This window comes from Muscardinus avellanarius, assembly GCF_963383645.1.
Source record: "Muscardinus avellanarius genome assembly, chromosome: 11".
In the NCBI taxonomy this organism is placed as follows: Eukaryota; Metazoa; Chordata; class Mammalia; order Rodentia; family Gliridae; genus Muscardinus; species Muscardinus avellanarius.
The window spans coordinates 19,441,028-19,454,316 of NC_137797.1; the positions used below are offsets into that span (position 1 = coordinate 19,441,028).

At 46.9% G+C, this 13,289-nt stretch overlaps 1 protein-coding gene across 1 annotated transcript in view; it reads right to left on the bottom strand.

Moving 5' to 3' along the window:
* STAB2 (stabilin 2) overlaps positions 1–13,289 on the bottom strand; it is a gene marked incomplete at both ends in the record, with an annotated part of 163,727 nt that overhangs the window by 35,332 nt on the left and 115,106 nt on the right. The window contains 6 exons of the mRNA XM_080704808.1: positions 2,548–2,694; positions 4,227–4,310; positions 4,618–4,665; positions 5,992–6,111; positions 10,460–10,531; positions 12,283–12,356. Of these exons, the coding sequence (XP_080560934.1) occupies positions 2,548–2,694; positions 4,227–4,310; positions 4,618–4,665; positions 5,992–6,111; positions 10,460–10,531; positions 12,283–12,356 (545 nt within the window). The remainder of the gene's footprint in view (positions 1–2,547; positions 2,695–4,226; positions 4,311–4,617; positions 4,666–5,991; positions 6,112–10,459; positions 10,532–12,282; positions 12,357–13,289) is intronic.

A 13,289-nucleotide genomic window follows, 5' to 3' on the forward strand; every position in this document is an offset into this window, starting at 1 on the left:
CTTGCCCCGGGGCAGGCTCCAAGCCTGGCCTCGCTGGCTCCAGACCTGGCCTTGCCATGCAGCGGGCTCCGATCCCTGTCACTGTGGGCAGGATTTTTACAGAGGTTCCCATTTTTCCATATATATATATATATATATATATATATATATATATATATATATTTAAGTAGAAGAAAATAGCATGTGTCATTTGCAGAAGCTGGGAGCCCAATTCCCTAGCAACAATGGATTTTATTTCCCCACTGAAAGCGGAGGCTTGCAGCCTCACCATGGAGAGCAGGATCCGCTGCTCTAAGCACACCCAGGTGCCCAGCACAGTGCAGATGAGTACAGTGGCCATGAGCTGAGGTTTCGTGGGTCGGGCTCCCTCCGACTTGCCCCAGACATTTTTCTTACATAGTATGTTGTCCAGAATTCCTGCACATGTGCATCAGGAGCAGTCTACTTTTGGAACAATTTCTTCAAATATTCAAGATGTATTGGATTGGATCTGCCTGCTTCTCTCGAATACTGGCTGCCACTGCTACCACCATCTTGTTCCGTCTCCACGAAACTTTTTCTTTCTTCTTTTTTTTTTTTTTTGGTGGTACTGGGGTTCCTGGAAGCCCTTCTACCTCTGGGCTATACTCCCAGACCTATTTTATATTTTTGAAACAGGGTCTCTTACGCCAGCGCGGCTGGCTTCGAACCTGCGCGATCCTCCTGTCTCTGCCTCCCAAGCGCGGGGATTACAAGCGTGCGCCACCATGCCCGGCTACTTTTTCTTATATAGTATGTTGTCCCGAGTTCCTGAGCATGTGGGCAGAAACAGTCTACTTTTGGGGAGATTTCTTAAAAAATCCAAGGTGAATTTGGTTGGATTTGTCTGCCTCTCCTGAATACTGGCCACCACTGCTGCCTTCTTAGTCTCTGTTAGAATATGTTGTTGTTAAGTATTCCTGTGCATATGTGGCAGGAGCAGTCTGCTTTCTGATCTCTTCTGGGATATCCCTCCAAAAATCACTTTTCTTGCAGTGGCGGGTACCGTGCTGCCATCTTGCCTCTAATTCTGCCATTTTCCACTCCCTCTTCTATATTTCAGATAGGAAGTCATGACTGGAAATGTTTCTGTGTGTTGTCCCAATCAGCTATTAAATAAAAGTCTGTTGTCCAGGGTTTCTCAGAGGGATGCATGTCCTATTCAGCCATTGCCAATCTACACCACTCTGGCCATGGTCGCCACTGCAGCTGCAGCTGCCTCCATCTTTCTCCCTCTTCAATATTTTTTAATAAAAGAAAACAATACGTATCTTTTGCAGCAGTTGGGGGTCTAAGTATACTAAGTATAGTAGTAATGTGTTTTCTCTCCCCGCCAAGAGCGAAGGCCCACAGCTTCACCATGGAAGCGGTTTCTGCCGCTCCGAGTGCACCCAGCCCCACCGCTGTGCAGAGGAGCGAGGAATGTGGCAGCCAGGAGCACCTTTGGCTCCGGGGACATGCAGTGCCGGCCGACCCGATTATGTGGGCTCTATCTGATGCACCCTGAACATTTTTCTTACATAGTATGTTGTCCAGAGTTCTGGGGCATATGGGGCAGGTGCAGTCTACTTTTGGGGAGATTTCCTCAAAAGTTCAGAGTGGGTTAGAATGAATCTACCTGCCTCTCCTTGATACTGGTTGCTGCCACCGCCACCACCTTGGCCCTCCTCCTGAGCATTTTTATTACATAGTATGTTGTCCAGAATTCCTGAGCATGTGAGGCAGGAGCAGTCTTTTTTTTGGGAGATTTCTCCAACAGTTCAAGGCGGGTTGGATTGGATTTATCTACCTCTCTCAAATACTGGCTGCTGCCACTGTCTCTACCACCTAGGTCTGTCTCTTTTATCTTATATTTTAGATAGGAAGTCATGGCTATAAATGTCTCTATATGTTGTCCCAATCAGATATTAAACCAAAATCTGATGTCCAGGGTTTCTCAGAGGAATACGTGTCCTATTTGGCCGCTGTCAGCTATCGTCGCTGCAACCACGGCCACCACCATCTTGCCTTAGTTTCTCTTGAGCACATTTTAAAATTTATCATTATAAAAGTAAAACTGATACAAGAATATCATTTTCACCTGGGTAAGTTAATAGCAAATACCATACAACCAACCTTAACAGTCATTTAAATGTAATTCTAAAATATGAAATAAACAAGCAGCTCAGAATTGGCTTCTTTTTCATCTGTCTCCTCTACGCCACTCTCTTTCCCCCCTTTTGCCTTCCTGGAGCTTCTGAGTTTGAATTTCAACTCAGTAGTTTCTTTCCTGTGTGACCTTGAAAAAAATTACTTAGCTTCTTTCAGCTTAGATTCCCTGTTTGGAAATTTGGGATAATAGTATTTTCATGATGGGGCTATTTTGAGAATTAAGTGAGTTAGTACATATTAAATACTTAGGATAGCACCTGCAGATGGAAATCGCTCACCATGCGCCAGTTGTCAGTATTACTGCTGGTTTTACTCTAAGAAAGAGGAGGGAAGGAAGACCCAGGAGGAAGGGCACCTTCCCCAGGTGGCCACTCTTACCTGAGAGACGGAGATGGCAACTGGGTCCCCTTGTAGGGAAGTAACATTTGGGGTCATCTGCAGGTTCTCCAGCAGCAGCTGGTGGCAGGCGACCACGTGATAGCGAAGGACCTGGGCCATTAGGCCCTGTCGATCCCAGTCTTTAATCTGTGATAGAACAGCAGAGGGTTGGCCAGGGACCGGAGCCTTTTGCTGGGCCCTTCTCTCTGTCCTCCTCTCCACCTCTTCTGCCTTTCCAGCCAGGCTCTGGGCAATAGGCAGGCAGGCTTGGTCATGGCAAGGCCACAAGGCAAAGGCCTCTAGGTGCAAGGGAGGAAGTGGCCCTGGTTCTTCCCTGCCATTATTGTAGAGTCTCAGATAGAAGGGGCCTTGGAATCTCTGGTGCAGCATCTCATTATGCCGGTTTTGTTCTAAGTCCTATGAATATGGTCCTCAAAAAAGAAAAAGAAAAAAGAATTGTTTGCCAAGCATGGTGGTGCACACATGTGAATTCCAGTATTTGGGACCTGAGACAGGATTATCACTGGTTCAAGGTCAGTTTTAGCAACTTAGTGAGACCCTGCTTCAAAATAAAAAATCAAGTGGGGCTGGGGTGCAGCTCAGAGGCAAAATGGCCCTGAGCACTGAATCCCCAATACTCCAAAAAAAAAAAAAAAAAAAAGAATTATCTGGAAAGCACTGCATGGTGCTTTCTCTTGCATGTGTGCATTCACTGCATGTGTGCATTCCTCTTGGAGTGGTGGTACACACATCCCTCTTGGAGTGGTGGCGGGGCCACACTTATGCCATCTGTGCTGGAATAGATGGCAACAGTTCTTTAAGTCAGTGTAATTAAAGATAGAAAATTCTCATTGTTCCATGATAACTCCTTTGATACTTAAAATTAATTAATGGCAAATTATTTAAATATTATATTTGTCTGTTTGTTCTGCTGGTATCCAAAATGTGTAGGAAGGCAGAATGTTGAGTGGTAAAGAATGAGTCCTTGTGGGGGCTGGGGAGGTAGCTCGGTGGTGGAATGGGTACAGATCCCTGCGTTTGAACTCTAGCATGGAAAAAAAAAATCCTTGCTCCACCTCCTGCTACTTTGAGTCCCCACTTTATCATAGTTATAAGATCTTGGGAAAGTTGGCTCCCTCAATCCTGACTGTAAGACAGGAATAATAAACTCAGCTTACAGGGTTAGAGTGAACATCAATGGAGTTAATGTGGTCCAAGCGCTGCGAGCAGCACCCACCATCCTCAATAAATACTATCACTATCACTTACAGTAATGCACCTTGAAGAACCTCAGTGAACATGAGAACAGGAAAGGCAAGAATCTGGCAAGAAAGAACTTACTGAAAACCCTTTACTCCAGCGTCTTCCCACCTACTCCCTCAGTGACCATTTTTCTTTTGGTCTATGTGAGATTCTGATCCCTTGAGACTCGTTTATTTTTTCCAACTTCTTACTCTATTTGCAAATGTCCCTTAGCAGATCTATGGGCACTCATTACCCACCCGAATGCTTTCCTCGACAGGGGTCCCTACACTAAGAGGCAGTTTCTTCTACTGCTGGTCAGCTCCTCCTGGTCCTTAGTCTGCTCAGAAGTGTCACCGTTGTTGGTTCCAGAACAAGGTCCCCACACTGCATTCCAACCCCACTCCTCCTCCCCCGGCCCACAGCCTTGTGCTTACCCGGGGTTCCTCATCAAAGGCTCTAGACAAAGGCACAAAAACAGTGAATGGACCCGGCCTAGCCAGCTCGCGAACCGAATGCTCCTGCGGGAAGGAGAGAGGGAAGCACATGCTGCCAACTTCATGTAAGCTGAGGCCCGAGATGAAGTTCACAGATGCTCATCAACAGGGCCTAGCCCAGAAACCCAGGGTCCTAGACTTTCTTCCATGCCCACCAACTCTGGAAGCTGCAAGTTCACTTTGTATCTGGCTTGAAACCCAACTCTTAAAATTAAAAAGAAATTTTTTTTTCAGCACTAGGATGGAACCCAGAGCCATGTGCATACTAGGGAAAAACTCTACCCCTGAGCAGCACCCCAGCTTGAGTCCCAACTCATGCACACGTTCTTACCTGCAACTGGAAGAAATACTGGGAAGTTCTTGGGTCCTTGGGAAGCTCCTGCAAGCAAAGATAGGACAGTCTTATTTACAGCCTATGAATTACATCCGGGAACAGTACAGACTGGTGGCAAGATGGCTGCAAGTACCTATCATCCCTGCACTGGAAATCTGCAGCCATGGCTTTTGGAGCCTCGACTGACACTCTGAATGACCACGGGGACACACCGTGTGTTCCCAAACCTTTCTGGAATCTCCATCTGATGAGTCAAAGGAAGGCTAAGCCATTTCCCATAGCATTTGAGCTTTAAGAATATTTTGAGATAATGCTCAAATATTTACAAAACCATTTCAAATATAACTGAAATATTTTTAAAACTCAAGTTATAAGCGCTTGGGAGGCTGAGACAGGAGGATCGCACAGGTTCAAAGCCAGCCTCAGCTACTTAAGTGAAGCTCTCAGCAACTTAGTGAGACCCTGTTTCCAAGTATAAAATAGGTCTGGGAGTATAACCTGGAGGCAGAAAAGCCCTGGGTTCCACCCCCAGTGCCACACACACAAAAAAACCCTCAAGTTATAGGGTTATGGCCAATTTGGCTAGAATGTTCCAGTCCCTCTTTTAAACCAAATAAGTGAATGTTTACTTTAGAATAGTTAGAAAGGTAGAAATCTGCATGTATCATACTGCTTCATCCTGAACCTCCAGTATAGGCACAAGGGTAGGGTCAGGGGTCAGGTCTGTCTGTCTGTCTTTCTCTGTTTCTGTCTCTCGGTCTCTGACACACACACACACACACACACACACACACACACACACACACACACCCAGTTCAAGTCATGGGAATGCTTTGAGTTACTGTGTGTTTTCTTCTTTACACATATCATATTTAATTCTCTTAACCCAATAGGGCTAGTACCAGTATCATTTTCTTTTATGGATTCAAATACTGATTCATAGAGGTGATATAACATGCTCAAAGCCACAGGATTACTTCCTGGAAGAACTGAGTTAGTGAGTTAGAATCCAAGTGTTTCTGATTCCATGGCTAATCTTTAAATTTTTTTTTTGTACTAGAGGTTGAATCCAGAGGCATTCTACCTCTAAACTACCCCTAGCCTTATTTTATTTAATTTTTTAAATATTGAAACAGGTCTTGCTATGTTGCTGAGGCTGATCTCATTGACTCTGTGATCCCCTGTCTCAGTCTCCCAAGCACTGTGCTTACAGGTGTGCCCCACTATGCCCAGCTCCAGGGTTGATCATAATCAGTGTATCACATTCTTTCCCCAGGTCATGTGAATTTACAGAGCTCTCCTATGCCCTGGGCTGGATTCTCAGCAGTTAGGAAGGCAGAGTTTACCTCCAAGACACGTGTCTTGTGTTACCTGGTAGATGGTGCCGCGGCAGGTGAATCCATCCCCAGTGTAGTTCATCTTGCAGGTACATGTCCTTTCATCTTTCCCAGTGTGATTGCAGATGGCAAAAGGACTACAGCCACCGTTTTTCTGATAAAATATCCAAGGGTTGAGGAATGGAGGTCAGACCAGTTAGTTGGCCAGCTTTACCAGGCATTTCCGTGTTGAAATATATTTCCCGAGGACTAAGGGATATAGCTGGGGTGCAGTGCTGGCTCTGTGTGGTGAGGCCTTGGGTGCTATCCTCAGTACCACGCACATGCACACAGTTGATTTTTGTCTGATGCTCTAACTTTGATGAGTTTGCATTATTTGTTCTTTTCCTGAATGAGCCTTCCAGTTCTCTTCCCATGTGGTTGTAAGGGCCATCTTATTCACCCATCTTTGTATCCCAAGATGCTACATCCATCTGAGCAGATTTTTAGCTCAGGGTTTCCAAATTAGAGATCTCTCAACATCTGGGGATTAACTAGAAAGGTAACAATCTTGTTTGATAATTTCCATCTTTAGGCTAAACTGATTCTATCATAGGAAAAGTGTAAGTCAACAGACAGAAGACGGCTGTATAAAATAGAACACATTGCCCCTGGTCCTCAAAGAGCTCATCAGCTGTGGCCGGTGCAGCAGGAAACTAAAGTGCACAGCCAAAGCCAGCATCTGGGGGACACCTGTAAGGGCTCCGCACCCCACGCCGTCTCTAGGTGGGGAAGGAATGCAAAGCCCGGAGGGAAATTGTGATGTAGCTGAGCTGAGAAGGAAGTCAACAGTCTGCCCTAAGTATTTATTGAGTACAATGTTTTGGGCTCAGGAGGGACCTACCACTCCAGGATCCTGCTCCTCCCTGCCACAGCTCAGCATGCAGCTCCAGAAAGCCACTAAAGGTAAACTCTATTTCCCAGGGACCTGTAACCTCCAGTTAAATACCCTAGACTTTACCTGCCCCAGTTCCCAGCATCTGAAGACCCCCAGGATCTTGCCCCACATTTCTGTCAGCTACGATAGCAGTCCACTCCAGAGGTCTGGGCACTGCAGGCCAGCACTCACCATGTGGACACTCCTCCTGAACCCTCATCCTCTAACCACGCACTCTGCCTTCTTATCCTCACAAAACCTTCTGTTTACTTTCTGACACTTCTCACCTGTGGTTATCTCCTAGGATTCTCAGCCTCCCCTCATAAAGTCTCTCCACCACTAGCGTAGTGCCTCACCCCTCGTGAGCAGGAAAGATAAACGTCACGTTGATGCAGGGCTTTAGAGGCCTAGCTGACCACACAAAGTGCCCCAGATGTGGCATGCCAGGACAGCAGGCTTAGGGAACAACTTATCCCTTTGGAGGCAGGAGGCTCTGAGCAGCAGCAGAGTACCTGCCCAGTTTCAGACTCAGTGGACATTACTATGTAAGCTTCTGGTACGTTTGCGTAACCTGGGGCTGGCCAGCAGTCAAGGTTCTGAGTGTTCCAGGTGAGTCTGCTCATATCAGGACTGCTATGACGACAGCTGCCCGAATTGTGTCAGCAGGGAAGCAAAACCCTCAGGTTATTTGTGCTGAAAGGGACCCCAAGGACATCCACAACCTCCCTAGGAAACTGAAATTCCAAGCAGCAAGCCAGGGCAAAGCAGGAGTCAGGGCTGGGAGGGATCTAGGTGTCTGTCTGGTTTGATGACCCATCTGTTGCTTTACTGCTGTGGTTAAATACTGAGTTGTGATTGTAATGCAGATCCTTTCTCCCACCCCCTCATGCTTGACCCGTTTGGGCCCCACTGCAATCCTGATGGGAACCTTCTGCCCACAGATCATCATGGACTTGACGGGACCACCCTGTCCACACACCATAGAATGTTTCTTGTTCTCTGACTTTGAATGTTCCCATAACAACATCTGCCCCCCCCCACACTGCATAACCATTAGTTGCCCTTGTGCTGATATTTCCCAGGCTATACTTGTCCAGTCCACCGAGGCCCTCTTTAGACCCCAGTCCTGTGTTGCTTAAGAGACGCCCCCTGCTCAGACTTTTGGCCTCTCTCTGTGTCTATACCAGTGCTCGCCCGAACCTGACAATGATCAGCTCATTACTGCCCCAGATGATCTCTCTGTCTCCGCAGAGTTCTAATGTTCTGTTTTAAGTTAGAAGAAATCTGTTTTCTTCTAATGTTCCCCCCAACTAATCCTGATCCTCCCACTTGGGGTTATGGAGATCAAAACCCATCCTTCTGTCATATGGCAATCCTTGAGGTGTTGATGGCTGCCCGCAGCCCTGTCCAGCTTCTTTTAAGTGAGAAAGAATGGGAAGAATTCATGATGTATGGATGGGCGTAGAACAGGGATGTGGTGCCCTCACCCACTGCTGCTCAGTGCAGGATCCTGTATTCTGATGTAGAGCTAATATGTGGCATGGTGGAGGGGCTGCTGAGAGAATACTTGTGCGGCGAGGGCTAGGATTCGCTGGCTGCTACTCAGCGCCAGGCTTTTAGAATGCCACACCACGTTATTAATTTGCACTCTACCCCCTGGGTTATTATCAATGAAACACAGGATTAGGGAAGTTTCTGTGGGGTTAATCTAGGAAGGCTTCCTGAAGGAGATGGGGTCTTTAGCCATCTTTCAGAGGTGAAAGCCGTGTTTCTGTGTTTGATGGAAAAGAATTTCCTTGATAAGAAATAACAGTATGGGGGGGTGTAAATGAGTGCATGGTCCTGCTTCCATGTGCTGAGGCTGAGCTGAGTAAGTGTGGTTGATGTGTTTATAGGGGTCATGAAATTCATGCTGCCGAGTCCTGGGGTCTCCAGATTCTACAGATAAAAGGAAAAACATGTAACTGATCTCATTAATGACCTGTTCAAGAAACTGTATGTTAACCTTGCATGTAATTTTCTTATATGATAGCAAATAGCTCAAGCTGAGAAACAAATCTGGAAAACTAGAAACTGCACAAGTGTGTAGATACACACACACATACACACTTGCAAAAAAGATGGGAAAACTGAAAACTGGCTTCTATGTGACATTTGTAATCCCAGTACTTGGGAGGCTGAGACATGAGGATTCCAGATTCACCTCAAGCCTCAGCAACTTAGCAAGGGCCCTCTGTGTGAGATCCTGTTTCAAAATAAAAAAATAATCAAATCGGGCTAGAGTATAACTCAGAAGTAGAATGCTCTGTGTTCAATCCCCAGTTCCACAAAAAAGAAATAAATGAATGGAAAGAACACAGATTCCTGGATAGCCCTACTTTCCCTACTATTAACATCTTACATGAGTTAGACCTGATAACCAATATTGGCATTAAAGTCCATAGCTTGCACGAGGTTCGCTCTTGATGCTGTGCATTCTGTGAGTTTTGACAAATGTGTAATCGTGCGATCCTCCATTGCAGTACCACACGGAGCACTTCCATAGCCCTAAAAGTCTCTGGGCTCTGCCTGTTCATCCTTCCCTCCCACCCCCTGGGAGCCACTGATCTTTATACTGTCTCCACAGTTCTGTCTTTTCCAGGACATGATATTTATGACATTTTGTGTTCTGCAATGTTTTTAACTGATCTCTTCCTTCTCTCTAGGTATATAGAAAATAAAACAAAACAAACACCCACATACCAGCTAAATGACGTCAGGACTCAGTCACCCGATTATCATGGTCAGGGAGCTAGTTTCTGGATTGGGGACGGAAGCTTCGAAAGGCTCATGGATTGAAGACTCGGTCCCCAATACAGCCATGTCTGGAAGTGGGAATTTTGGGAAGTGATTGGATCATGAGGGTTCTGACTGAGTCAATGATTAATCCATTGATGGTTCATAATTGAATGGACAATTGGGAGGCGGTGGAAACCGCAGGAGGTGAGACCGGCTGGAGAGGCGGTCACCAGGGTGCGCCCTGGAAAGGTATATCTCATCCCCGGCCTCTTCCTCCCCTTCTCTCTGCATCTCACCACCACGAGTTGAGAAGTCTTGCTCCACCATGAGCTCCCTGCCATGATATCCTGCCTCATCACAAGTCCACGCTGGTGGGGCCAAGTGACTGTGAACTGAAGCCTCTGCAACCATGAGCCAAAAGAAGTTTTTTTTTCCTGCTGTTATTTTTCTCAGGTGTTCTGTAATAGTAACAGGAAGCTGACGATCACAGTGCTCGGCCTGCCTTTGGGAAACAGATAATCTGCGGGCGTTGGGGCATGCATTCAGGTGAATTTCTGACCAGTTATGTGTCCTTGGATCACCCGGGGCTCCTGCAGCCAAGGGGACAGGCTAGAGGGGTGACAGGCTGTCCTTTCTCTCCTTTCCTCCAACATAACAATGGAACACAAGGGGAGAAGTGAGCTGTGTGGTCCAGAAGCAGCTCTGAGGTCTCCAAAGGGAGATCACCCTGGCTTTGCAGTCCCTAGAAGGCGGGTGGGAGGCTCCTCACACTGAGGCTCTGGGGCAGTCGCCCTGGAGGAGTACTCACGGTTAAGCAGACATTGATGAGTGTGCAGGTCTTCCCGTCGCCAGTGTACTTTGGCAAACAGTTGCAGACGGCCTGTCCAGGGGCAGAGACAAAGCAGGTCATTCTAGATGAGTCTGTACTGGCCAAGTGTGCTGGCTCTCAGGATCGAATTCCATCATGCAGTGGTAATGTTAGAAAGGCTTGTCTGTGCCAGTGACACTATCTGTTCCATAAGGATAATTGTTATCTTATATCTTAGCTCATTTAGCATACTTTTCTTGAGTACTGGCTCTCATGTGCATCCTATCTTTTCAGCCAAGATAGCTTTTTTGTTTCTTTGTTTTAACTTTCTTACCTTTCTTGGTCCCTTGCCTTCAGTACCCACCTCCCTTTTCTCTGTGAAAAGGAAAGCTCTCTTGAGGAAGAAGTTAAGCTCTCTTCCGTTCCCACTCCACTTCTTGCTCCTATCCATCCATGTGAACCCCACGGCACCAGTGCTAGGAGGTGCTAAGGGGAGGCTTTCAGCCCACAGGTGTACCGGAAAAGCAAGAAGCCAAACCCACTGGGTGGCCGAGGAAGCCAGGCGGGGTCTTCCAGTTGAGGAAGGGGACACTGTCTACAGGAAGCTTGGGTCCAGGGCCCCCAAGTCACATGTGCTCTGCATTGGGCTGGAACTCCGCCCACTGGCTGTGAGTTTCTAAGGTGTCCTCCAGGGGCAGCTTTTCTAATTCACATAAGAGCCTCGTGCATAGCAGCAGAGGCCCTGGGCTGATGTCCCCTTGTTACAACTTCAGCTCATCCCTGGGGGTTTTCCCTGTTCTTCCACTTCTCTCTTCACTCTGAGCCTCAACTCCAGCCCAGACCTTTACCGAGATGCCCACCAGCTATCTCGTCTCAGTTTAGGTCTTATTCAATCTCCCTTCACTGTCTTCTAGGTCTGGAGGAACCATTGTGGAGGCCCTAAGCATCAGAAAGAATATAGATTTCCCCTCATTCTATGTATAGCTTAAAATAAAAAATTCTACTGAACACCAAAATAGGTATAAGAAAGCTCAATACTGATCATTCTGAGTTTACCTCTAACTAAAGAGGACACACACACACACCAAACACTTGAGGACACACGCTAAAGGACACACACACATACACATTTTTTCAAGATAAGTATTTGTCTTCTTATTTTGGGGTACTTTAGGCATTTGCTTGATCTACCCATGGAGAGACCTGGCCCCTGAGGTCTCTGAATGGCTCAGCAAGATCCATGGGACCTTGACTGGAGAATTTACTTTGGCATCCAATTTCAGATGGGTGAGCTTTCCTGCGTGGCCACTTTGTGTGTTGAGTAGGTGGCTGAGACCAAGGGAGGCAACACATGGGTTTCTGGGCCTCCAGCTTGCCCCTCTGTGCTCTTGATACCATCTTCTGATGGTGGGATCCTCATATTTTCCCCATCTCCCCAAATCTGCTCCCCTAAAGGACACCACACAGTTCCCAGTGTTCGGCACCATGTGATTGGCAGAGAGGCTGGAATATGACCTTCTGTTGCGATGCGTATATTTCAGATCCTCCGATCAAAGAAACAGGTGAAAGCCAAAAAAAAAGAGGGGTCACTTTGGAGAACCTTCTAGGTGTTTCTAGAATCACATGGTGTCTGCGGTGCCTACTTCTTCCCACACTAGGGAAGCTTCTTCTCCTAGCGCTCTTTGTTTCTAGTATATCTCCTCATTTCTGAAGAGTGGCCTCTAGAGCTTGCGTCATTTCCCCTCCACTACTTTTGCCTGTAGCATGGCCGAGGTCTGTTCTCAGCCTCTTTCCCACCAGGAATCCCCAGGAGGCGAGCTCACCTGGTTGGGCCCCGTCTGTGTGCACTCTGCGTTCTCGTCACAGCCACCGTGGTTCTCCAGGCATGGGTTGATTTCTTCGAAACAAAAGCCAACACTGGCGTGAGCATGAAGCCCTGTGTCGTGGTTAGATGTAGACTGGCCCCTTGGAGACTGGTGTTTGGAGTTGATATAATCGAGTGTTGAAGGGTGTATCTCAGCAGTGGGTAAGTCCACTGTGATGGATTTACCTGGGTGGTACCTGGTGGGCTGGTAGGGTGTGGCCGGAGGTGGGTCCCTGGGAGCACAGCCTTGGGGATAGATTTGGTTCCTACTCCTGCTCTCTCTCTCTTGCTTTCAGGCTCCATGATGTGAGCACAGCCCACATACTCTCCCTCTCTCCTCCTCCCGCCACCATGCCTTGAGATCTGTGGTCCCCAGCCTCTCATGGACTGAGCTTGAAGCCATAAGAAATAGATCTTCTTTTTTCTAAGTTATGTGGCCAGGTCTTTGGATTATGGCAGTGAGGGTGCAAACTGGAACACCCTGTTTCCAAGTGAAGGCACCCTGAGGAACTCGCTAGGATGGCTAACTGACAAGACAGCAGGTGCCACAGTGGGATTCAGTTTTCTGACGATTTGGAAGCAGATGTAATCCAGGGAGGCAGGTACCAGATACGGTTTCTCAACATCTGCTCCTCTGGGATGGGCTAATTTCAGCAGAAACACAGCCTGCAGGCTTAGATCTGCCTCTCTGTGGATAAATAAAAGTGTTTGGAGCCAAGAACTTGAAATAATAAAATCTTGGAGTCTATGAATAAAGAGACTTAGAAATGAGAAAACAACCACAACCATTACAGTAGAGATTGGTTCAGAAAAAAGTCACCAACAGATGCTAAACTCAGGGTACATTTTGATGAGGAGCAAGATACTTGATTGATATTAAAAGTGTCTCTGCTGATTGCTTAGTAGCAAATAAAGACATAGTAGAGAAATTGGACAGTGCTTTGAATGGTGAAAATTGACTTTATA